Source organism: Calypte anna, chromosome 1, assembly GCF_003957555.1.
Source record: "Calypte anna isolate BGI_N300 chromosome 1, bCalAnn1_v1.p, whole genome shotgun sequence".
Classification (NCBI taxonomy): domain Eukaryota; kingdom Metazoa; phylum Chordata; class Aves; order Apodiformes; family Trochilidae; genus Calypte; species Calypte anna.
In genome coordinates this window covers 169,550,747-169,575,810 of record NC_044244.1, presented here as the reverse complement: position 1 = coordinate 169,575,810, position 25,064 = coordinate 169,550,747, and the positions used below count along the sequence as shown (strand labels likewise).

Below are 25,064 nucleotides of genomic sequence, written 5' to 3'. Positions count from 1 at the left end.
TGAAATATATTTTGAGAAACATTATTCACCCTTAGAGTAATGTAAGGGTGTATTTTACTATTCTTTCCCTTGTAATATTTGTGTGTATTTGTAAATGTTATCAATAATAACCCCCAAAAATACAGAAGCAGATAAGCTTCTTGTATGGTAGTAGGGCTGTGTATATTATAAAACAAATATCTTCCTCTTTCACAGCCTGGTTCAAGGTGGCTACGACTCCATAAGTACAAGAATGTCTTTCTAATATAACACTTTAATTATTGTATACTGTCCTAGCTGAGATAGTGAGAAAATGTACTTTAACTAAAAAAAAAAAAAACAACCTAACAACCTCTGTTTGCATGGCATGCATATGGAAAGTTAAAACTTCAGACAAGGATGAGTGTTACTTGTCATTATGACTGGAATGGTCTACACTGGCACAACAGTACTTCAGTTTCTAACCCAGTTGTCTACTCTGATAAAATGCTTAAAACCACTGAAGATACAAACTTCCATGTACAAATTTCCACAAAAAATGCAAAACATGCTCATCTATCAATCCTCCTGCCTCCCTCCAAAAGCCATTTGATCCAGTGGATAATCAGACATAATATTAGACAATGGGACAGATATGTTCCCTAGGATGGTAGCAACAACTTTCACTATCAGATTTTCTAATTGCAAGACACATCAAAATACACTCATAGAGGTTGGTCAGTACCACACAAGGAGTTCACAACACGAAGCACTGACAGAAGACCTCTTAACCACTCATGGGAGTAAAGAGTAAAATCCCAGCCCTACAGAAGACATCCCTTTGGTCTCAAATACAAACACTGGATTATAAAGTATTATACAATTAATAGATTCTGGACTGATTCAAGCTTTATGTTGCTTTCTCAGTTTCACTAGAACAGCAACATTATTAAAACAAGACAACCAAAACCAAGACAAAGACCTGCAGAAACTGGAAGCTTAAACGTCAGGCTCCAACTCTGAGTAAGCAAATGTCCACTGTTGTAATCACTGAAACTAGGAACAGTTAAGAGACAGGTCTGTGCAGGATGAGGGCACAAGCAACAAACCAAAATAACCAGTACCTTTTCCTCAAGTATAAAGAGCCTAGAAGCACTCACTGAACTCATGCCTGGTCACAGCAGACTGTCTTTACAACACAGTTGCTAAACGTATGGATGGGAAGCTGCTACACACTAAACCCTTTTAAAAATTGGATTGACCCATAGTCTGAAAATAATTTTTTAACCTTAAAATCTACATCTCATTGCACATTTAATAATTTGTACATAATTCTGTATACATTTAAGCCATGGGGACCAGGAATAGAACTGCATTTATAAGGTTTTTAATAAAACTTATAAGTATCTGTAGAATGGAGATATATCCAGCACAGCACTAAATCATAACCTTATGACCAGAATACTCAGTAACATACAAGTTCTTATGCTAGTTATCTTCTAAAAGTGTATAGGTGACTTTTTTATAGATTAGGCAGTGAGAAATGAATGTATTTCACAGCCACAAAACTGAGGTCCTTTCGTTAGCTAGCCTGAGACTTAATTACATATTTAGTTAAGATCTCAGCCAATACTTTAAATCAATTTTCATTTGTGTATTTCATGTTACTAAAACCAAAAATTTTGTCTTATTCAAGTTTTACAATAGATTAACAGAACACAGCACCTAAGGGGAAATGGAGGTCACCAGCCCAGCACCCTAACAATAGGCAGGGTTCAAACATACAAAAGTGCTGCCTGGCTAATGTCTGTCTCACCTATTCTGTAAAACCACATAGGGTGGAAAACCTAGATTCTTCTAGAGGGTCTGTTTTCCTAGCTACATTGGTTTTTTTACAGCTGTTACACAAACAAACAAACATTACCTGCATTTTACAGGCGATGAAACAGAGACAAGATAGTGACGTGACTTGCTTGACGTCACAGGTAAGAATGGCAGATACATCTAGGAATCTAACAGCTTATTCTTACTGTATCACACTGTAATCCATGGTCTTCATCCTGAAACACTCTGAAGTCCCTGGTATATTATGGGGTTGCTCATACCTACTACTTATTATTTACAGTCATCCTTAGGGATGTAACATAGCAAGTGTTTAAAAAGAAGTTCAATGCCGCTTTGTGTGGCAGAAGAAAATTTGTTCTATGGAATCTGGAGGAAAATAAAATGTAAGCAGGAAAACATAACTACTCCAGTATGGTATTTAATCAGAATAGTAGACACGACCAACAGTCTTTAAAGTTACAGTACTCTTGTTAACCTAGAGGATTAAAAAATAACAGTAATTTGAAAGATAGTTCTTAGTGCTCCTAATGTGTTAGGATATTTGGCACCAACTCAGAACTTGCTATTGTCTGCTTAAGTGCCACCTCACTTGCTTCAATATCTGCAGCATTCTTAGATTTTCACAGAAAGTAAGAGGCTCAGTTCTGTTTAGCTTGTGATACACATCTAGCCTACACCCAAAAGTGAGATAAGGGTAGCTTCACTGCTTTAACACATTTAGTGTGTAGTCTAGGCAACAGAAAACAAACTATAAATAAAGAGGTATATAAGTTCTTAAACTAGAGGTGGAGAGGGGGGAGAAGAGATGGGACCCGTCTTCAAGATGCTACTGCCTCTCTCCCCCATTTCAAGAGATTAATAAAGATATTACAAGGAAGGGAAGCGAGGGAAAAGGAGAAGTTTCTAAGACAAAGGAAGGAAATTAAGTACCTGTAATTTGTCAGAGACAAAGCAGAAAGTTTGTGTGCACATGCGAACAGGTTATGCTGTTAGCAAATTCCAGTGATAAGTTATAAACATCAAGACTATAAAAAGTATGTGGAAAAGACAAAAGCCTATTAGATCCCAGGAGCGAAAGGTAGAAGTTGATTGTGGGGGTTTCTCCCCGAGGGCCAGCAGAGTGTCAACAGTCTTTCGAATGTGACGAATATCCGACTGCAGGATGTCATACGGAGAGCAGAGGTCAGCCTATCCCGAAGGGCAGCCAGTAGAACAGAAAAAAACAGTGCATAAAATTAAAAATACAAAAATAGAAAGAGATCGATAAATAAATTATCACAATACTCTAGCATGTAACACGTAGGAAGTTTCTTCCTAGTACCGTCTTAGCTGCTAGCTTGCTTTTCTTTCTCTTACTCTCCTTAATATCAAAATATTAAGATGGAAGAGTATTCCAGTCCTTCCAAAAATCATGCCCAGATTCATGAGGGTGAAGAGGTGCACGTGGTTTGCTTATTCTATTGAGCTCTGCACACCTTTGTCCCTCTGGGCCTTACATGGAACCTCCTGTAAAAATCTAACCTATACAATAGCAAACAGTGTGTTAGAAAGCTGTTAAAAGCACAAGCAGCAGCAATATGAAGTCTTAAGAAAAAGTACTTAAAGAAATAGTTATAAGTATGCTAAATTCTCTAACACAATAAATAATCTAAACCTTGGTATTCAAATATCATCTTAAATGAACCCCTGGGAAACTGAAAAAGTCAGAGTAGCACTGACTATACTTAATTTTAATAAGGTTTCTCAACTAATTAAATTGAAACTGAATTCCTTAGGTAGCATTTGAAAAGTTACTAGCAGGATAGATTCCCATCATGGTTTTCTTGGTATGTATCAGTGACTTCATGAAGCAATTTACTGTAGACTAGCTATACAAAACTAAGTATAATAGGTAATAATAATAATAATAATATCAATATGCACACATAATATTTAACATTAAAATCAAACCAAGCAACAACTATTACTTTCAAAGGAAAAACTAAGGTATATGGTTTTACACCACAAATGAGGCCTTATTATCAACAAAAGTGGTAAATATTTACAGAATAAAAACATACTAAGTAGGAAAGAGATCCCCTGTTTCAAACAGAGGAACATTGTGTTTCTTTAGTAACTTTTCAGTTTCACCTAATGAACAGACAGTGCACCCAATAAATGAAAACATGGAAGTTCAGATGTCTGTTTTCTGCTAGTGTGAAGTTTCAAGTTCCAGTTGTCAATAAATTAAAACAATTAAACTTTATAGCATTTAAAAGGCCCTTCTAGCCTGAAAGGTGACTCATGAAACTAGAAGTCAGAGTTCTCATTCATACCCAAAGAAAAAGTGATGCTTTTTTTTTTCCCCAAATTTTAATTTTGGTAATTAGGCCAGCAAGTACATGGAGGGTGAAGACCACACTGCCTAGCAACAACACTGCCATTTTTAGTCATTTTTCAGATTGCTTTTCACTTGAAAATTCTAGCCTGACAAATTTCAGTGCAATTTTATTTGGCTTTTTCTAAAGGATGAACACTCACAGACAGAACAAAACATGTTTAAAAATAGGACTGTTGTATTTGTACTTGTATTGTATTTGAGACCATCTACATCCACAAGCTACTTACTGGAGAAACCAGTTTTGGGGCAAACAACCTACTCACACACAACTATCAACTATGTAATATGTTGCATTTTTATCAAAGACACCAGTAAACCAAGCAAATGCTGAATTTATATTAAAAATTCCCATAAATTTAAAACAAAAAAGTTGGTTTTTTTTTTGAATTGCCAACTGTACCCCCCAACAGTCCCTTCTGCATTCAAATGGAGAGGGGAATAATTTCAGAGCCAGAGAAGAAGAGCTGCTAAAAGGCTGAATATTTTTACAGAGACTGAAGAACTTGCTAACCAGAGATTATCAGACTAGCAGTATACAGGAAAGCCAAGGCATAAAAAAACCAGCCAGCACATGCAGAAGAAACTCCCTATGGGATCTGCCCAGCATTCTGTGCTTTAGTGAAATTCAGTGAAACCTGGGGAAGTCTGATAAATGTCTACTCATTTTTGCTTATTTTTGTGTGTTGCGTGACAATGGATAAACTGGTGTTACATTCACACCTTTATTAAGTAAAAGGTATGCATTTTAAATTGTCTATTGTGACTTTAGATTTAAAATTACTCATCTTCAGTAATGGAGAACATACTTCCACTTATGTTACCAGAATTTTACAGAACGTGTGAAATGAAAATATCAAACTAAAACACAAACATCACAAAATAGTGAAAAAGTATCCGACCCCCATCCTAAGTCTCAAAGACAGCCAAACCAACCCAACTAAACAGCCACCATGGCAAGCACTGCCCTTCTCACTCAGGAGACTGCAATTATTACTAGCAAGATAAAAAAAAGATACTAAAAAGATCCCTATGCTTAACAATTACATTTATGGACTGAGTTGTTATGCCTGTGTGTAATTAAATAATACAGCTGCCAAAATGCATACAGCATGCAGAACAACCACAGTAAAAGAGAAGTGCAATGACAAGAGCATAACAAGCTGTGTGCACCAAGCACCCTGACTCTCTGTGCTTCTGCAGTGGCTGTGGAAACACTGAGCATTCACAAGCAACTTCCTCAGATTTTGTCTCTGGCAAAAAAAGCCAAGAGTATGTTTGCAGAACCTCATTAAAGACTGTGCTCAAAACACAAATAAAAGGAAACTTCAGAATTATGCTTTCAGTACTCTTACTGCCAGCATACTGACCCCCTTAATTCCATACTTGAGGCCAAATAGTGTACATTATTGAGGACAGAACCAAAGGGTGGAGAAAGGAGTCATACCTGATAAAACTTACTGCAGCTTCATGGATGTCTCATGATGAAGTAACTGATTATGTGAACTGATCAGAAAACAAGTTTAAGCGACAACAAAAATATACCTTGTATTAAACTGAGAAACATGATTACCAGTTGAACAGCTAGAAGGTGGACAGAAGATTTAAGTATTTGACACTTTCTGCTTACTTTCTTTTTTCACTTTGCTCTGCAAGGTTTAGAAAAGCCTGCTGGATTTTTTTTCTTCTGCTTGTTTTATAGGAATAGCAATTCCTACTCTTAACACAACTCATCTTGATTTTTAGAGTAATTTTGGCTGATGCTGCAGCAGTGGAATTACTTTTCAGAGGAGGAGGTGAGACACAATACAGCTCCTGTTTGCAGGACTCAAAGAGTCACAGGAAGGGAGCACAGCTAATCTTTTCATCTGAATCTTTATACAATGATTTGAGATCATTTCTTACCATCATTCCTTTCTAATCAGTATGTGTACACCAAGGAGGCACCTGAAAATTTAAGAGACATGGCAGAAGTCTCCCATTCCCACCTGGGAAACAACTTGCTCCACTAAACCTCGCTGCACCACTGCTGACATCCTGGAACACCAAAACTCGATAAAGCTGCTGTAACAATGGACTGACAAATATTTAATTTTATCACTCCCTTTTATCAACAGAAATTACCACTCTAGTATTAACCATGATAATTTCAACCATGATAATTTCAACCTCACTTTTTCAAGATGTATGAAAACTGACAAGGTGTACCTGTGTGTGTGGGGAAAGTCCTTCCTTTTTAAAAAATAACTCTATTTATAATTTCCCTAACCTTAAGGAGCCTCATAAAGGGCTGAAAGATGATCAAGTCTCTAAATTGTTAAGATACTACATTAGTTTAAGTTGCAGATCATAAAAACTAATTTGTGTCTTTGCAAAAAGATAGCTTCTGAATTTTGGCTTAAGAACTCTGGAAATCCTTTGATGAATTTCTTTTTTGATAAAATGCTTGGAAAGCCCTACTTCTGTTATGCCATATTTCTATATAGCTGGGAACTAGAAGAAATGCAGACCAAAACTTGTAACTTTCACCTCTCAAGTAACACATGGCTTTTACAACTTTGTTTTCATCTAAATCTCATTTACTATGAAGCCCACCACAAACGAGGTTTTTTTTTCTTTTGACAGGAATATTTTTTTAATATTACTGAAAGTGACTAAAAAGAAAAAAAAATGCTTAATTACCAAGATTAACAACTAACAAGGAAAAAGGCTAAAGCTTAATTAAGCTACTGATTTGCAGGTTAAAATAAGAAAGTCTTCTACTTTGCTACTGGTATAAATACTGATTCTAAAGTGGTAACAGACATGAAGAAATATGCATGAATATTTTTGTGTTTTCCTTTACATATATTGTTTTTGGTTTTATGAAAGAGCAGTTAAAATAAAAATAATTCCATAATTTTACATACATACTCATGTGGTAATAAATCAGACTCTCCTGATCATTTTCATTAACTCCAGGGTGAGATGTCTCTATGAAGTGTAAAATTGCCTTACAACTGTTCCATCTGACACCTTGGAGATCAGGCTTATTGACAAAATAAATATAAAAATAGCTTTATTTTTAAAACCCAGCAAGTGTGAAAGGGTGGGTGTGATACAGGTGGACAAGCATTATAGGTGATGCCAGTTGTGGCTTCATACAACATTAACAGTCCAGTGAATGGCACCATCAAAGCACTGGATGCCAGTCTGAAAAATGCACCTCTACCTATGTCACACCTACCGTCACTTGTTTATTCAATCTGTATCAGCCAAAACCTAGGAGTGTTTGTTACTCTACAGCTATTATTACCTTCTTTTCTACTTTTCCAAGTGACAAATATAGCACTTTTTCTGTTATTCACCTACTGAGGGGCACAGCAAAGATGTTTCTTGAATCTTCAGGCTTTCAGATGCTCACCTGCCACCATCCCTTTTCTCAATTAAGAAAAAAAAGTTTCCTCTCAAAACATGATCATTTACAAAGATCCCTAGTATCCTGGAATTAAAAAAAAAAAAAAAAAAGGCTGTACAAGTAAAGTTAGTGATAAAACAGGACACAAATTGATTGCTTGTCTAATTAATCTCTCACTTTTGACAGCCTCTTGGTGCAATAGGAGCACTGCTATTTAATCTTTTATTCAAGGGTCAGAACCATAGGCTTCAAAACATCCCTTTTGCTTATGATCCAATAAATCCCTTCTGCATGTTATCAGGAGCACCATATGGCATTAACAGAAAGTGATTTCAACATGCACCCATTGTACTGAAATTCTCATCTGGCCAGCAATGGCTTTTAGTGCCAGCTGGCACACCATTCCAGAATCATCTACATGCCAGGTCACTATAGAGTTGTTCATGTTCCTGAAGTTTGTATTTACAGTTCTTCGGTCAAGGCACCAGCTCCTGACTCTTATTTCAATACCTGGGGATTTGCATACCAACTGCATTTTTCTGCACACGGATGACGTTTCCCAGGATCATTCCAGGGAAAGCAATTTTCATGCAAGAATTGATTGCTGAAAGTCACAGAAGAGACCCTGCATATCAGCACAAACCAGTAATTACTTAGTTATTATCTTGTTTTTGTTTTACATTACTTCATAGGTTATTATTCTAAACCTGTGGAGTTCAGGTAATAGCATATACTCTATTCCATTCCATAAATAACTGAGAACAAGCCAAGAGAAACTATGACAATTTAAAATCCTTACAAAAATCCCATGCAGTAGAATTCCAAGTTAATTCTCAGGAGCTAATATAAGCATCACAGGAAAGCCTAATAACCATGGGTATTAGGATCCCTGTGTGAAACTTACCACTTTCCTGCAAAGATGCTTGTTTTAAGAAAAAGGAAATAACCCACTGCATTCCTTTCACTGGTTTGCCCAGAGGCAGTTAGGCAATGTACAACTTATCAACCCAAAAAGCAGCATTAAAGACACCCTCTGTAGTTCTTTAACAGATTTGATAGTTAACTATCATACTTGCTTTTATACAACTTTGTATTCCTAATAAATGTCCCTCCAGCAGGCAGCGAAGTTCTATCATGGACCACCTAGCTCTGCAATGTGATGGATTTTCACAATATATGGCAAACATCTGCATTTGCAAATTATAGGCACCTAATAAAAAAGAATATCCTCAGAGTATTTAAATTTTTTTGCCAAATTTACAATTTCAAGCCTTTCATTTAATGTTTAAGTGAATGAGTTTTTCCCCTCAGGAGAAGTTAACGCTTGCTTAGGTTTCTGAGGACAGTGAGTTTATAAATAAGATTGGCAAGATCTGGCCTTGTGCAACTCTGCAACAAATACACTTTTATAAAATAAAGTAAGTCCTAGAAAATTCTACATTAATTTCAGTGGAAGCATTAGAGAGAAAGGGCAATAGATATATCAAAATACCTTTTTGTTTTCTCGGAATAGACATTTTTCCAGAATGTTTACTTAAGGGAATAAAAAATAAAAAGCCCTGAGCTTAAGCCTTAGCTTGCACAACTGTAATATGGCATTGCAAGGACCTTTGTAATTTTTTTCTCTTTGACTTCTGTTTCTGAAAAATCTCTTGACACCAATAAAAGCTGCTTTGGGGCTTTTCTTTTCCAGCAAGCTATATCTAGAAAAAACTGACTTGTGTTCTAATTCACTGAATAATTCATGAAGCATCAGGCAACGAGTTTTGTGGCAGCTGAAGAAACAGTTCATGTCTACAAGTCCACAGCACTGATATTTTGCTCTTCTTTGAACTGAAATTTAAATTCTAACATGATAAATTACATAACTACAGGAACTACAAGAACTAAATCAACCATTACAACCTAGAGGCCCAGCTCGTAGCCCATAAATTCTAACATGATAAAGTACATGACTACAGGGACTAAATCAACCATTACAACTTAGAGGCCCAGCCCATGGCACATAAATCCTCAGATTACTTTTATGATGAACGATTCATTGGCGTTTGAACATCAATCTCCCCCTCAAAATTCCTACACATAGCAAAAATGAACTGTTACTTTTTCTGTCCTCTAAATCAAGAGCTAAAATATAGAGAAAATATAAAGATTTCAAACTGGAATCCTTTCTCAGTGTGAAATCTTTGCATTACCATCTGCTTCCGAAATGTGGGAGAAACACATAAAATATCCTTTTGCTGCAGCATTCTTGAAACATATACTGAAAAGAACTCAGTCATAATTATATTGTCATATGTAGGCAACAACACAGGGAAAACACATGATGCAATTTTCATGTTTTCAGACTAAAATGACCCTTTATAACACTTTCACCATCTTTTAAGGGATATATATATATATATATATATATGAAATTAACTTTCTCTTAATAGGTAGTTCTAGACCGTAAGAGATTCTTTGAAAAACTCCCAATGAAACTCCAGAATTCATTATATTAGTTAAAGATATTTTTCCTTATTAGTATGACAATAAAATACATTACAAATTCTACCATTCTTAAACGGAAACCAGAAAACACCAAGCATTGCAATCTCCCTATTTCCAACTCCTGAAACCCTTAAATCCACATCATACAGGAAGCTTACTCATATGTACACTCTGTACTTAACACACAAAAGTTTTCTTCAGATCGCTGCAGAAATGTCTCAGTACAAGAGATGAGTGTGTTATTAGTCACTTTTACAACACATACTCTAGAATACTTAATATTGGAAAAAAAAGAAAAATCAATAATTAAAAAACCCCAAAGTTCATATTCTAAAAGCACAAGGTAAAAATGCAGTTATGTTGTATAAAAAAACCTGTAACAGTTGCCTAATTACACATTACCTAATTACATATTACTCAGTTATTTTCCATGGCAAAGATAAGGAGGTATTTGGGTTAATTCTGAATTACTAGAATACAAACACTGCAATTCTTAAGTTCTATGACATGAGCCACTTAAATTCACTAAAATAGTATGAAATTGCACTGTTTAAATCAATTTTTTACTTATCATAGAATCATAGATTTTCCAGGGTTGGAAGGGACCTTTAAGATCATCCAGTTCCAACGCCCCTGCCATGGGCAGGGACACCTCCCACTAGATCAGGTTGCTCAGAGCCCTGTCCAGCCTGGCCTTAAAAACTTCCAGGGATGGGGCTTCCACCACCTCTCTGGGCAACCTGTGCCAGTGTCTCATCACCCTCATGGGGTGAAATGCCTAATATATAATCTAAATCTCTGCTCCTCTAGTTTGAAACCATCCCCCCTAGTCTTATCACTACCTGACATCCTAAGAAGTCCATCACCAACTCTGTGTCTTTATGGCTGAAAAATGGTAGTTCATAAAGTTATCCTTCAGCTTTAAAATATAATCATCTAGAAATGACAGAAATAATTAAATTACCTCTGGTATCCCCAATTTTCTACATGCATCCAGAAAGTTTTCTACATTTCTCCTGCATTTGGCCATGCTAAGTTTAGGCTGTAAAAACAAGAAAACACAATTTATGGCAAAAAAGAAGCCAACAGCATTTATTCTATCGATAAATTCATCTATTGCATCATTCTTTTGAACTGGTAATTTTTTTCTTTGGAAAAGAATCCATAAAACACTGCTCAAATTTAAAAAAAATAAAAAAATTCTGATCTGTTGCTATATCACAGAGAGGCAGAATAATTTTATTCACTTACAGAACTGTATACATACACATACTATATATATGTGTGTGTATATATATATGTATTTTAAGTAAATAAATGTTTGAATTCCTAATAATGTAAATTATTATAAATATCATATATTTATATTTTATATATATATACACACATATATAATATAAATTAAAATCTAGCAACAACCTGGTTTATGTAACCAAATATAAATAATAAATAAAACAGTAATTTTTAATATGCCTTCTCTCAGCTGCCATGTAGCAAGAAGCTTTCAACTTACTACTGCTGGTGAAGGTACATGAATGCTTCCCACAGAGCGAGGACGAACGTGATTGACTAAATGGCAGAGAACTACTCCATCCATCAGAGCAGATCCCAAGTCTTCAGGCAAACAAATCTTTAGTCTTGTTTCAATGTTCTGCAAATGAAAAACACATGCTCACTTCAATACAGAAATGGATGAAGGTGAGAAAAGATAATACATAACCTCATCTTCTCCCACGCTGTAGACACACAGTCAGTTTTGGAGTTCTGGTTCACCAAGAAACATACTACCTTTATATAACTAATTATTTAAAAACTAAATACCAAGCCCCTCTACACTATGTTGGTCACTGAATTATGCAAACTTCTCCAAAAGAACTCAGTGCTTCAAATGCTGCTGTCATCATATGCATTTATTTGTATATATGCATATAAAACCACATATGCATGCCATTAGCTGTGTGATTGTGCTACACATGGCTCCTTCCTTTCACCATTCCCTCAAGTCTTCTGCTTATGAATCTCAAATTCTCCTTATCATTAACACTTCAAATTAGAAATACATTGTGTTGATCCCAGTACAAGCACAGAGTAGAAAGCCATCTTTCCCTCATTGCCTAGAAATTACTTAGGGACCTTTAGAATTATCAGAAAGACAGGTAAGGCAAGGCAAAACAGTCAGATTTAAAAGAGGATTTTTGTCTACTTGTCAAGTAAAACTTAAGTCTCTTTTCAATGAGTTTGATGTTGCAAAATAAAATACTTCGAAAATATTTGAGAATTTTCCATAAAAAACCTACACCTTACAATAAGATCATTACATATAATGAGTTTCCTAGATTGTGCTACAATCTTAAAAATATCCCAGTGCTATACTTGGAGATAACTCTCACGTTAACTCTCAGGGATAATTACTTCCATTATCTTAAAATAGATATTTCTTATTCCTAGTTGAACCTCTTTAACATCATTATTCTCTATTAATACATTACCACAATCTGTGCTAGGTGTTTTAGATTAAAATAGAATATTCTCTTCAGGATGTAGGTTGGAAAGGATTTCTGAAGGTCACTTGGCCTAACAAATTTGAAATGAGATCAGAGCCTTGGTTAGTCATGTTCTGCATAACTGAAAGGAAGGAGATTCCACAACATCTCCAGGCAACCTTGATCTGTGCTCCACCACCCTTACTGCAGAGGATTTTCTCCTTATAGCTACCTGAAATTTCTTCTTCTGCAGTTTGTGCCACTGCCCCTCATTCTTTCACTATGAACCTCTGAAAAGCCTGGCTTTTTGTTCTCTATTACTACCCCCCAGGCAGCTGAGGATATACTTGCTGAGGACAGTCATATCTGTAGCACTCTTTTCTCCAAGTGAAAGAAACAGAATTCTTAGCTCTTCTTCACACATCCCTTGTTTGAGTGCCCTCACCATGAAGGAGCCTCCTCTGAACTCACTCTGGGCTTTCACTTCATTCCCCAGTTTTTCTTTTACTCGACACACTACTCAAGTACTCACATGTATCCCCTCACAAGTGACAAATGAGGGAGTGCATCACACATGCTAACATGTTGGGCTTTCAGTTTGAGTTAATTCTTACGTTAGAAATATTTTTAGTATGAGGTACATACAGAAAGTTATCCATTAAAAATACATTGAGACTTCACATCTGTAACAAAGAGGTCTATATAGCTTAATGAATTAAAAACTGCTTCTCTTAAAAAAGAGAATTGCCTGTTGGCACTGAGAGATGATTGAGTGCTTGTCTTTTCTCTTTTCCTTTTTTTTTTTTTTGAGCAAAACCACCTAAAACACACTTTCAATGCCAATTCATGGTTTGAGACTAGATCAAATTAAAATTGAAGACTTTAAAACTGATGTTAGAAACTTTTTTTTAACAAATAGATTTCATTATGGCTTTTACTTGACAAACTGAAGACTTTTCCAGCTGCTCAGTTTCCAGATCCCCCTACCTTTTAAATAAATGACCACTTCATCCTCTCTCATTAAATTAAACAAGTTCTTAATTCAACTAGTGCAAGGCAGGCTGTTTAATTCTATGTCAGTCAGATAAGTCTAATTATTATTTTCCATTTTTACAAGACCCTTTCTGAAGCAGAGATATCTGACCATAACAAAGCACTTCAATTGTCATAACAGTGACTTGCAGAAGTGATATTGCCTCATTTAACCTTTTAAATAGTCTACTTTGAAAACTTTCCCAAATTAAACAGTACATTGCATCAGCACAAATTAATTCTACCAACACATACCTCACGAAGCTGTTCCACGAGTTCTCTCTCTTCTCTCATCTGCTCCATTTTCCTTCGAATTGTAAATTGTGGGTCTATTGATTCCAAATTTCTTTGTGGTCTTAAGAACACTATGATTTTAAAAAAGACAGATTTTAGTTTAAAAACTAGCACTTTGATTTATCAATTTCTAAATGAAGCAAAATCCTTATGCACTGCCTCTGGGAAAACTGTTACAAAATTTTTCTGTCCTCAGGAGGACAGGAAAATCTGATATTGGATTATAACAATAAATGGATATTACCTAGACAATGGATATTACCTAGACATCATGCACCATCAATGGGGTGTATAGTTTTTCAACCAAATCCTAACCTCAACAGGCAACTTTGGGCAGTTTTGATTAAGGAAGCACTGGCAGTGCCCCTTAGATGCTGTGATCTGTACAAAACTTTGTATCTAACATGGCAGGAACCACTTCTTATTCCTCTGAAGTAGAACCCTCTCCTAGAAGATGCTGAATTGTGTAACAAGCTATGACAAGCATCTTCCTACACAGGACAAATTGCTTACTAGATAAGGTTATAAAAAAACCACCCACCCAAGACTGATGTAGGCAGGCTTAGCCATTCAGTAAGTCTGCCTACATTAAGAAGTCACATTGCAAATGTAGCATTGCACAAACTCTTCCCAGTACTCCCTCCCACCAATCCTCATTCTGTTGACTGTATCACTTTGCCCACATACAGTTCCTGGAAAAAAATTACATGGTATGTCTGTATTTATGCACCTCTACACTTCTTTTTCTACTCAATGACTGTTTTGAATGGCTCTGAAGAACAAGATGATCTGTGTTCAAAATGCAACTTATCATCTGTTTGCCACTCAAATCTTAGGCCAACTTGATTGTTGTGGTAAATGGTAGTGCTTAAAATAAAGAACCATTTTGTTTTATTACTTCCAATCTTTCCTCCTGGATGCAACATGGCACCCAAAGTACCAAAGTGGAAAGTACAAAGCCTAGAAACATCAGTTTTCATATACAGCTACTGCTCAGTCTCTCTGTTTAATTTAAGACCATTAAAGAAAGGCAGGATAATGTCTGGGTCAATAAGTAACAAGATAGAAGAGAGAAGCCTTTTGTTTCCTGTAAGGCCCATCAGAAAATTGCAAGTGGATGTATTACTGATAGCACCTACTAGTAGTGAAAAATTATTACTTACTCGTGGCTATAAGGAAGGTATACATGGTATACCTATAAGGAAGGTATACAATCACAGTAATCCCATTAAAGTTCCAGTAAAAATTGTGGCACATCAGTCATTTTATTTAGGCTGTGATTTGGGTAATAGGCTGAAACTTAAAAATAAGTCCTCAAAATATCTAGCAAAATAGAACACTGAGCCCTTGGTAGAAGGAAATTTCATCTAAATTCTGACCAAATTAATGTTAATTGTTAATGAAGTTATTAAATCATACATATAAAACTGTCAACATATAAAACTATATCCTTTGACATGTAGGGTTCAGGTAAACAAGATAAAAGTTTCTGCACAAGAAATGCTTTGAAATATGTGACAAGTCTAGTCACCTGGAATCTCACCTAACTGTAAACAGCTTTGTTAAGCAACAAAAGTCATAAATATAAGTTACTTCTTTAGTCAAAGGGACAGACAGACACCACCTATGGCAGTTTGGCCAATATGAAGTAGTTCTTCCCTTATTTACTAAAAAAAAGAAGTTTAAGGCAACTAACTCATTATATGTACTTAGGCTACTAATCTGAGGCATCAAGATGGAATAAACTATCCAAATTTGCTTCCTTCCACTAAAGTCACACAGCCACAGTTTTAACTTTTCACAAGCAACTGCAATTTGTTACACTGCCATTAAATCAGTGATTTCAAGAAATGGCATACTGAAGGCTATTTGTTAAACAAAATAGAAATAGAACACCTAAATAATATGGTTTTATGTTTGTGAACACTATCTTTTTTAATGTCATCAGAAAACCCACTGGGGCAGACTGGGAGAGCATCCTGTAGAGACTATGAGGGTCTGAGAACTCCAGGTACTCACTGCAGCTCAGTCCCCTTCTCCAGGTGGGCTACTTAACTCATAAATAAAAATATTCGTAATGCCAAACTCCCATACAGCATGCAAAGAGAGGCAGAGCCATAGCTTCACATGCAATATGCCCACAACTGTATTGACATTTAATCTTTACCTTTGCAGAATTAAAAAATGCAAGCCTGGAATAGAACTCTTGTTTCCAAAGCACAGTTTACCAACAGGTATGTGCTGTTTAATATTTTGTAGATAATTGTATGTACAGCTATATGTATAACATTTGTAGATAAAATATGTGTAACTATGACTGCACGTGTCCAAATATACAAAGCCTGTTAACAGATCAACTACTTTTGTTATGGGGTACAATAATCATATATCTGATTTAACTACACCATTCCAAAAGCTTTATCTGATGATTTAGGTAATTTTAAACTAATAAATATATTTGCAAATTTCTGATGAAAGCACTTACACGTTGTGAATATTAAAAAAATCAGAAATATTTCATATGCTATTCAACAGATCATATGGTAAATCATAGTTTAGGATGGCTACAATGACAAAAAAAAATAAAAAATCCTAAGCTTTCAGAGTGCTGAAAATGTTGCCGAGGACTTCTACTGAACTCCAAAGTTTTAATGAATTAAAGTTGCTTTATTAGCAACTCAATTTAACAATTTATTAATTTAAATAAGTTTAACAATTAATTAACAATAAATAAATTTAACAATTTATTAGGGACTGCTGCTAAATTTTTAGGAGGAGAAATAAAAATCTCCTACCACATTTATTAAGGAACATTAGTAGTTTCTAAGAGTTTCATTTGAGAAACAGTTCACTGCACGACATGAAAGACTGAGCTTTGCCATCTCTTGGAGAAGAAATACTAGATAAAACCATGCTTGAAGAGTACTACCATATTTATATGGTATTTAAATGCCACTGTAGCTTTATTAGCAGCAGTAACATTTCAAACAATTCTCCACAAAAGCATTATTTCATATCTATGTTCAGTTTTGCAAACATCAGAGAGAGTATAAATATGGACAACATTCAGTTTGGCCACAGCTATCTTGGTTTACTCCTTGACTATGTCAATCTGAATGTCCCAAGATCTACTTTCTTCCAGTTTCAGGCTACAAATTTGTTAACAAAAAATAAATATCAATGTTATGTATTCAATAGTTTTAATAAATGAGACAGACATTCCACCACAAGTAAAAAGGCAAGCTAATCTCAAGGCAGTGGGAAACTACAATGTAAGGCTTCTAAATAAAGTTTAATTGATAAAAAAGAGCAACTCCCTCCACTCCCCCCCAAAAGCCTTTGTTAAAATAGTCAGTTATACACTGAATTTAAAGAAAAATGTTCTAATGCAGAAGTTTTAGCAGTCCTGAGCATGGCTGGCTTCTCTGCATTACATACATTTTCCAGCAAGGGGAGCCCATATTTCACACATGCCTGAAGATCTATTTTTTACTCTTTCCAAAAGTGAGTTTCTGCTTTCTGAACCCATGTTATTATGTAATGCTTGTTCCTATAATTTTTGTTAAGAAGTATTTTTTGCAAGTCTCAACAACTTAAAAGGGTAACAGTTAATAATATGATATTCAACCACAGTCAAAGACAAATTTCCTTGGGAAAAATTTCATTTTTGTACTGAGTTACAATGCACATTAAGTTCACTGATATTTGCATTTGTCTTAAGATTTGCATGACATGAGACCTCTGCCTGTTCCAAATGCACAGGCACAATCTAGTCTGTACTGCTCCTCTTATTTAGAGGAATATAACACTAACAAATACAGATCAGCATTGGTTGAATTCTACACTGATGGAAGTACCTCTAGCTTTGTCATTTGGAAAATTCATCAGCAAAATATCAAGTTAGCTTCATCCCATCATGAACTAAATTCTGACTTTCAACTTGCCATTACCACAATTCTTTTATTCCATACTCATTTCATTTACAGATCTGATTCCTTGCATATGGTTTTATAATGAAGGACACTGTGGCAGCAGCAAGCATTATCAAGTAATGAAATGAACTAAGAATTTAGGTATTTAAAACACAAATTGGTATTTATCATCCAAGACTTTCAGTTTCAGTTTCAATCTGTTGGTTTTGACAGTTTCAGTGCCTTCTAAAACCTAAAAGCCCTTCTAATTTATGGCAACTGGAAGAAGAAAATTCCTATTTTAAAAGGATCCATCTGTCTATCAAATAACAGCTTAGCTGCCTAGGTTCTGTTCCTTCCATCTATTCACCTGATAGCCAAACGTGGCCACTTTTATACATTAGTGCCAAGACTTAATGTGCTTTGACAGTAACACCCTGGAGAAAAACTGAACAAAAGCAGCAGTAGCAAAGTCCATTAAGGTACCTATCCCACACAATGTACAGAGAAGTTTCACAGCTTACTAACACTTCCTAAGGGACACTAACCACTATTTTTGCTTAACTAATTGTTTCATCTCTTTTCCATTATGGACTCTAATTAATGTAGTTAACTTTATCAATAACTGCAGATGGGAGCAGGATATTTTTAATAAATTTTGTGTCTATCAAAAAGTATTAAATTAAAAATGCAGAAAAGACAGTAACAGAATTAATTGCTTTTATGAACCATCAGAAGAAAATGAAGTAAATAAACCTATATTGGAAATAGTGCTTGGTCTGGACGTCATAGGGGGATTGCTAGACAAGAACAGTGATCCTGTGATCCTTTTCACTCATTTACTTTGATACCACATATTCTGTGACAAATTAACATGCCTCCTCTGAGGTATTTAGTCTTATAAACATCCCCTTAAGAGTACTGTCTTTCATCCTTAGCCACATGGGTTTTGCCACATACTCTAAAAAGACAAAATTAAGTAAATTATATATGGAACACCTACCATTGTCACTGTCTCCTTCAGATGGGATACTGTAGCTAAAGTTGTCCCATGTTTGTGCCTGTGTAAGTGTGTTGAAGGAGATAGGAGGAAGACTGAGGGATGGGTCTGCAGGAAGGGGGTGACAGCCAGTCCAACCACAGTGGTGTAAGGACCAGAGGGGGGATTAAAGGGGGCAGCAACATTTTATATATGGCATTAGGATTTTATGGTAATGACAAAGATGTAATTCAAAGGTGATTAATATAAAATGCATATTTTTGAGAGAAGAATGAAAGATGGTGCAGAATAAAAAGAGCGAAAAGTTAAATGTTAGTACTTGCAAATCATACATTTTATGTGCAGTTAAAGCTGTTAAGCTTAGCAAGATCATTGTAACCATAGCACTTCACACAAAGTCTTTACAATTAAGTTTTAAGAAAAAGTACCCATAGATTTTACACTACAACCTGACAAGAACCTTAACTCTGTGAGTCAGAAGGTAATTACAACATCATCTGTGAATTCCTTCATGTTTAATCCATGTTTATTCCTCCCCCATCACATCTACTCTGCACTTGACTCTTGTCTTGATTACAGCAAGGATTTCTGCCCAGGCTTTCCTCAACCTTCCATTCTAAAGTGTTTCAGAACTGGACACTGACATCCTTAAAATACCTCCTCCATGCTCATTTTCATCATGTCATCCACCTTTTCAAAGCTTCCCACTGGTTTCCTAGTTAATGACACAGGATTTAAATCTCTCCTCCTCTGTCCTTCACAATGATGTCACTCCCTAATGAGCTTTTCCTGTATCTGATCACAATGTTTCTTACCACTTCTGTGTGAAAAACTATGACCTTGCTTATTTCTTCATTCCCTACATATATATTTCCATGTTTTATCTACTTAGTTCCACAAATTAGCAACATTCATGCTCCTCAGCCTGAAATGGAGAAAATAAACTACCTGTACACTAAATGCTAAACCATAAACCAACATCAATTTAGAACTACTGTGTAGACAAAAAAAGCACTTAAAACTATTTAATATGAAAAGAAAGCCCAAGGAAAAGTTTCAGTAAGCACAGAAAATTCCTTATCTTATACCATTCCAAATTAATAATTGTAAGGAACTTAATTACATAGACTTTTTCCTTTGCCCAACACTGGAATCTGTATTAACACAATGATACCTCAAACAGTGTTGTGTAAAACTTCACCTTAAGCTTCCCTTCATACTCAGCTGTTCAGGAGCTCTCTGTCTTTAGCCAGTCCAAAGCCAGTTTACTGCTTCAGGGTACTGGGACACTGGACCAGCTGAACCTGAGAGTCAGCACAACTGACTCTGAGCAGAGTGTAGAAAACAGAAAACTGATTTATGGCAAATGATAAACAGTCTTTAATTATGCTGGCAATTAGGATTCTTGCTATTTCTCTATTTCATTAGGATATTTCTCACGTTCCAAAGAACACAAATCTGTATCCATACAAAATATCCAAAGATAACAAACAAAAGGAATAAATATCCAGAGATCAGAAAAACAGTAAATGACACTCGAAACAGGGAAAAATAATGTCAAGTTCTAATGCTAATTATGGGTTCCAACAAACTTGGCAGGAAGTGAGGGGAACATATCCACAGATACTGTCATTGTGCTTCAAACACTCCACAAGTTACCCAAGTAAGGTTATCCTATGCGAACAGTTGCAAGGGAACAACTTTTCACAATAAAAACTACTTTGTGGTTTTGAGATTTTGTCAGTGCTTCTTTTCTTTCTCTGGAAGTTGTGTTTCCTTTCTCTTAAGTTGTGCCAGGGGAGGTTTAGGTTGGATATTAGAAAGAATTTCTTTATGGAGAGGGTGATCAGACATTGGAATGGGCTGCCCAGGGAAGTAGTGGATTCTCCATCCCTGGAGATATTTAAGAAGAGACTGGATGTGGCACTCAGTGCCATGGGCTGGTAACTGCAGCAGTAGTGGATCAAGGGTTGGACTTGATGATCTCTGAGGTCCCTTCCAACCCAGCCAGTTCTATGATTCTATGATTCTAAGTACAATTTTGTTTGTTTGTCTGTATTGCTGTCACCTTGCTTGGCAGGAACTATGAAATACAGTGACCTCAAAATGACAACAGGACAAAAGCAAAAAAATATTGAGTACTTTAAGATGTATGAGTAGAACTTCAGGCTTCAAGGTCTGGCATATTAAAATAGGTGGCAAGAGCTTTGCAACACAGTTTCAACCATTAGCACTGCTGAGCATTTTAACACATGAATCAACTACAACGAATATAAATTTATTAGCTATTTCAAAAGTGATTCCTTTTTAGAGAGCAGAAGTACCTCCAAAGAGTAAAAATATGATCCTAGGAACACGTGCAATTATTGGTTCTTTTCAGTAGTAATGTTTTAAGGTTTTCAAAATCAATGTGAATTTGAGAAGCCCATTCTCTATGGAATTATTTAAAAATCAGGAGGAAATATTCTGAAATATGAAAAATCCTCTCTCTTTTTCCCTTTTATGTAAACATCTGACCCTTGAAAAGAATCTGTCAGGACAACAAAACACATTCATTATCTTTCAAAATATTTTCTTTGGGTACCATGTCACTCACTAGATAATAATTTTCCCAATGTTTTGCCTAGCTATAAAATGAAAGAATAAAAGGACCTTTAGTCCTGAACATGTATCAATATGTATTAACTCAGTATGTGCTAAAACAGAAGTTTAAGCCACTGTGGTTTCTCCTCTGGGGACAATTCCATTTGTGTGTATACTTTAAAAAACTGGCATCCTTACCAGAAGCCTAGAACAGCCTATTTTCTCCTTTCCAAAAGACACAAATCTTTATGAAACAATGGGAGGAGAGGGGAAGGCAAGGTCAAATATCAAGATTCATTTATTATAGATTAAAATAAACAGTGAAAATAAACAAGATGAACAAAACTTGTACTCAAATTTAAAAGTCTTGTAGAAGCAAGTACTTCAAACGTAAACTCTAATGAAGATAAATGGCTAAAACTCATTTCTAGTAAGTTTTAATTTTTCCCCTAAGGCCATGAAGAATTTAAATGAAAAAAGCTACTAAGATAAAATGCAAACTGAGCTAAAAGTCTTTCCTGGATCACAGAATCACTGGACCCCTTGACTAGTTCAGCTCTGGGGCAATAAATCAGTATATAATTAACAAGCACAAATTCATACAGTGTGAGGATGGTTCAAACTCACACAAAACTTGGACAAAGCTTCACAGTGAAGGAAGTAGAGACATGGTGAGCTAACCAGCTATAAGAGGAACACCTTGCAGGATGATCCACAAACATGCCAGTATTTTCAGTCACATACTCCTATCTGTAAATTATTCTTATGAAAGAAAAAAGCAAAACAAATTTTAATACTACTTTTAGAGTAATTCTATGATGAGAGCAGGAGAGGAAACAATACACAGCTTCACTTAGCAAGGTTTCATATTGCTAGAGAGTGCTACACAGATGATAAACTGTTTAGTTTTTTTTAATGAAGTTTTAATGATATATATTTAACCTAACGTGACTGAAACTGAATGTGGGCAGGTGAAAGATGGTGCAGTAATGGCTCTGGGTTGGTGACTCTGTAGAGTGTGATATGGAAAAGAAAAATTCAGATTATGAAGTTTTTCTGCAACCCATAGCTGTGACCAGAAGACACAACAGTATTATCATACTCAAAGGAATTCAAATATATGAATTTGAATTGGTACAGTGTAAAAAAATTCAATAGATTATAAGCAACAGACTTTGATACTTAGTGAGGCTGTACACAGCTGCAATACAGATAGAGGAAGAAGTGTAGGAGTTGTGCACATCTGGTCATGCCACTTGGAGCATCTGCTGTAAAGGACTGCAACCACTGCAATCAAGTCTTCCTCAAAGAGAGGGAAAAAGAAAGGGAAAAGGAGAAAGGGAAAAGGAAGAAAGGGAAAGGGAAAAGGAGAAAGGGGAAAAGGAGAAAGGGAAAAGGAGAAAGGGAAAAGGAGAAAGGGAAAAGGAGAAAGGGAAAAGGAGAAAGGGAAAAGGAGAAAGGGAAAGGAGAAAAGGGAAAGAGAAAAGAGAAAAGAGAAAAGAGAAAAGAGAAAAAGAGAAAAGAGAAAAAGAGAAAAGAGAAAGAGAAAAGAGAAAAGAGAAAAGAGAAAGAGAAAGAGAAAAGAGAAAAGAGAAAAGAGAAAAGAGAAAAGAGAAAAAGAGAAAGAGAAAGAGAAAAGAGAAAAGAGAAAAGAGAAAAGAGAAAAAGCCGAAAAAGAGAAAGAGAAGGAGAAGGAGAAGGAGAAGGAGAAGGAAGGAAGGAGAAGGAGAAAGGAGAAGGAGAAGGAGAAGGAGAAGGAGAAGGAGAAGGAGAAGGAGAGGAGAAGGAGAAGGAGAAGGAGAAGGAGAAGGAGAAGGAGAAGGAGAAGGAGAAAGGAGAAGGAGAAGGAGAAGGAGAAGGAGAAGGAGAAGGAGAAGGAGAAGGAGAAGGAGAAGGAGAAGGAGAAGGAGAAGGAGAAGGAGAAGGAGAAGGAGAAGGAGAAGGAGAAGGAGAAGGAGAGGAGAAGGAGAAGGAGAAGGAGAAGGAGAAGGAGAAGGAGAAGGAGAAGGAGAAGGGAGAAGGAGAAGGAGAAGGAGAAGAGAAGGGAAGGAAGGAGAAGGAAGAAGGGGAAGGAGAAGGAGGAGAAGGAGAAGGAAGGAGAAAGGAGAAGAAGGAGAAGAAGGAGAAAGGGAAAAGGAAAGAAGGAAAAAGGAGAAAGGAAAAGGAAAGGAAAAGGAAAAGGAAAAAAGGAAAAGGAAAAGGAAAAGGAAAAGGAAAAGGAAAAGGAAAAGGAAAAGGAAAAGGAAAAGGAAAAGGAAAAGGAAAAGAAATTCCTATTTTATTTTGCCCTGACCTACTACAGTCTTTAAGTGTGGGACATCTCAGTGCATTGACACATCAGGATTCAGAAATGCATGTTCACCTAGCACATGAAATAAGAAATCACAATCCTGGATTCTCTCCCACAGTGATGCTTCCAACCCCTGGCAGCAGATTCCCCTGGAAGCTCAGCAGGACACAGGCTGCATCCTGGGAAAGCAATGATGGTGTGGGCCCATTTGCCTTCACACATCTTTCTCCTAATGGTGTTATCACAATGTTGCCACTGGACTGTACAATATTACTGAAAATTTTCTTTTTTTGTAAATCCTGACAGGACCCATTTGCTCATCATTTATCCCATACTTTAAATACACAGAGAAATAACAACATCTCTATAGCATCAGGAACACAGAATACAGCCAGAGCTCAAAAATCCAATGAAAAATGCAACTGAACAGAATTGCTGAAATGTTTAGCATAACTACATGAGAAATTAAAAATACTCTCTCTGCGTAACAAGGTTGCTTCAATACCTTTTCCTTTGCTTTTTAGTTAAAAAAAAAATAAAAAATCTATGGGCACATTTTCTTAAACATTCAAATGTGAAAGTGCTGTTGTTATTGCCAAGACATTGTGTTATGAAAATTACAAGCTTGTAGTGGTTTACCAGCATTTAATTAAAAGCATTTGTGGTGGGTGTGAGAAACCAGCATTAGTTTTAGGACGCTGTAACACACCCTTCTGAGGTGATGTGAGATGACTTAACAATACTCACTACCTCAGCATGTAGAAGACAAAACTGGTTTACTCCTGTACCTAATCCAGTTTAAAGGAAGCTGCTAATCAAGCCCTCAAATATATCAATACGGGGGTTTTGTTGGTTTTTCTGTTTGTTGTGGTTTTTTTGGTTGGTTGGTTTTTGGTTTTTTGTTTGATTTTTTTTAACAAACTTCTCCTTGCTAAAAGATTGATGTTTATGCAGATTTAGTGTATTACAAATTCACTCAACTTAACTGCTGGCTGAAGTAAACATTTTATCTTCCCATAATATTTCATCTTTACAGCAGCATAACTACTGCAAGACTCAGTGCAATGAGCAACTTTTAGAGCAATGAATGATGTTTTCCAAATGAGCCCAATTATTCACATTATTATTTAACAAAATCTAAATTGTATCACTACATACCAATTAAGGAAAAAATGTATTTTAATTAGTATGTCAGTGCAAATGTGTATGTATCTATAAAATATGTGTTTTTATATACACGGACACATATTTTTTAAACATTCACACATACAATTTTTTAAAACACCTGAAGGATGAAAATTGATCCATATATAATGTGCCAATACATAATTGCTACAAATTCAAACCTATGATTAGAGACTCTAATCTTCTCACTGTTGTACAGATAAATATTTCAGAATTTCC

The 25,064-nt window shown here is 35.8% G+C and overlaps 1 protein-coding gene across 1 annotated transcript in view; it reads right to left on the bottom strand.

Moving 5' to 3' along the window:
• Window positions 1-25,064, bottom strand: part of LRCH1 (leucine rich repeats and calponin homology domain containing 1) — a 126,723-nt gene that overhangs the window by 9,426 nt on the left and 92,233 nt on the right. Inside the window, exons 17-19 of the mRNA XM_030468989.1 lie at window positions 13,838-13,947; window positions 11,581-11,718; window positions 11,032-11,109 (exon numbers count right to left, since the gene is read on the bottom strand). Of these exons, the coding sequence (XP_030324849.1) occupies window positions 11,032-11,109; window positions 11,581-11,718; window positions 13,838-13,947 (326 nt within the window). The remainder of the gene's footprint in view (window positions 1-11,031; window positions 11,110-11,580; window positions 11,719-13,837; window positions 13,948-25,064) is intronic.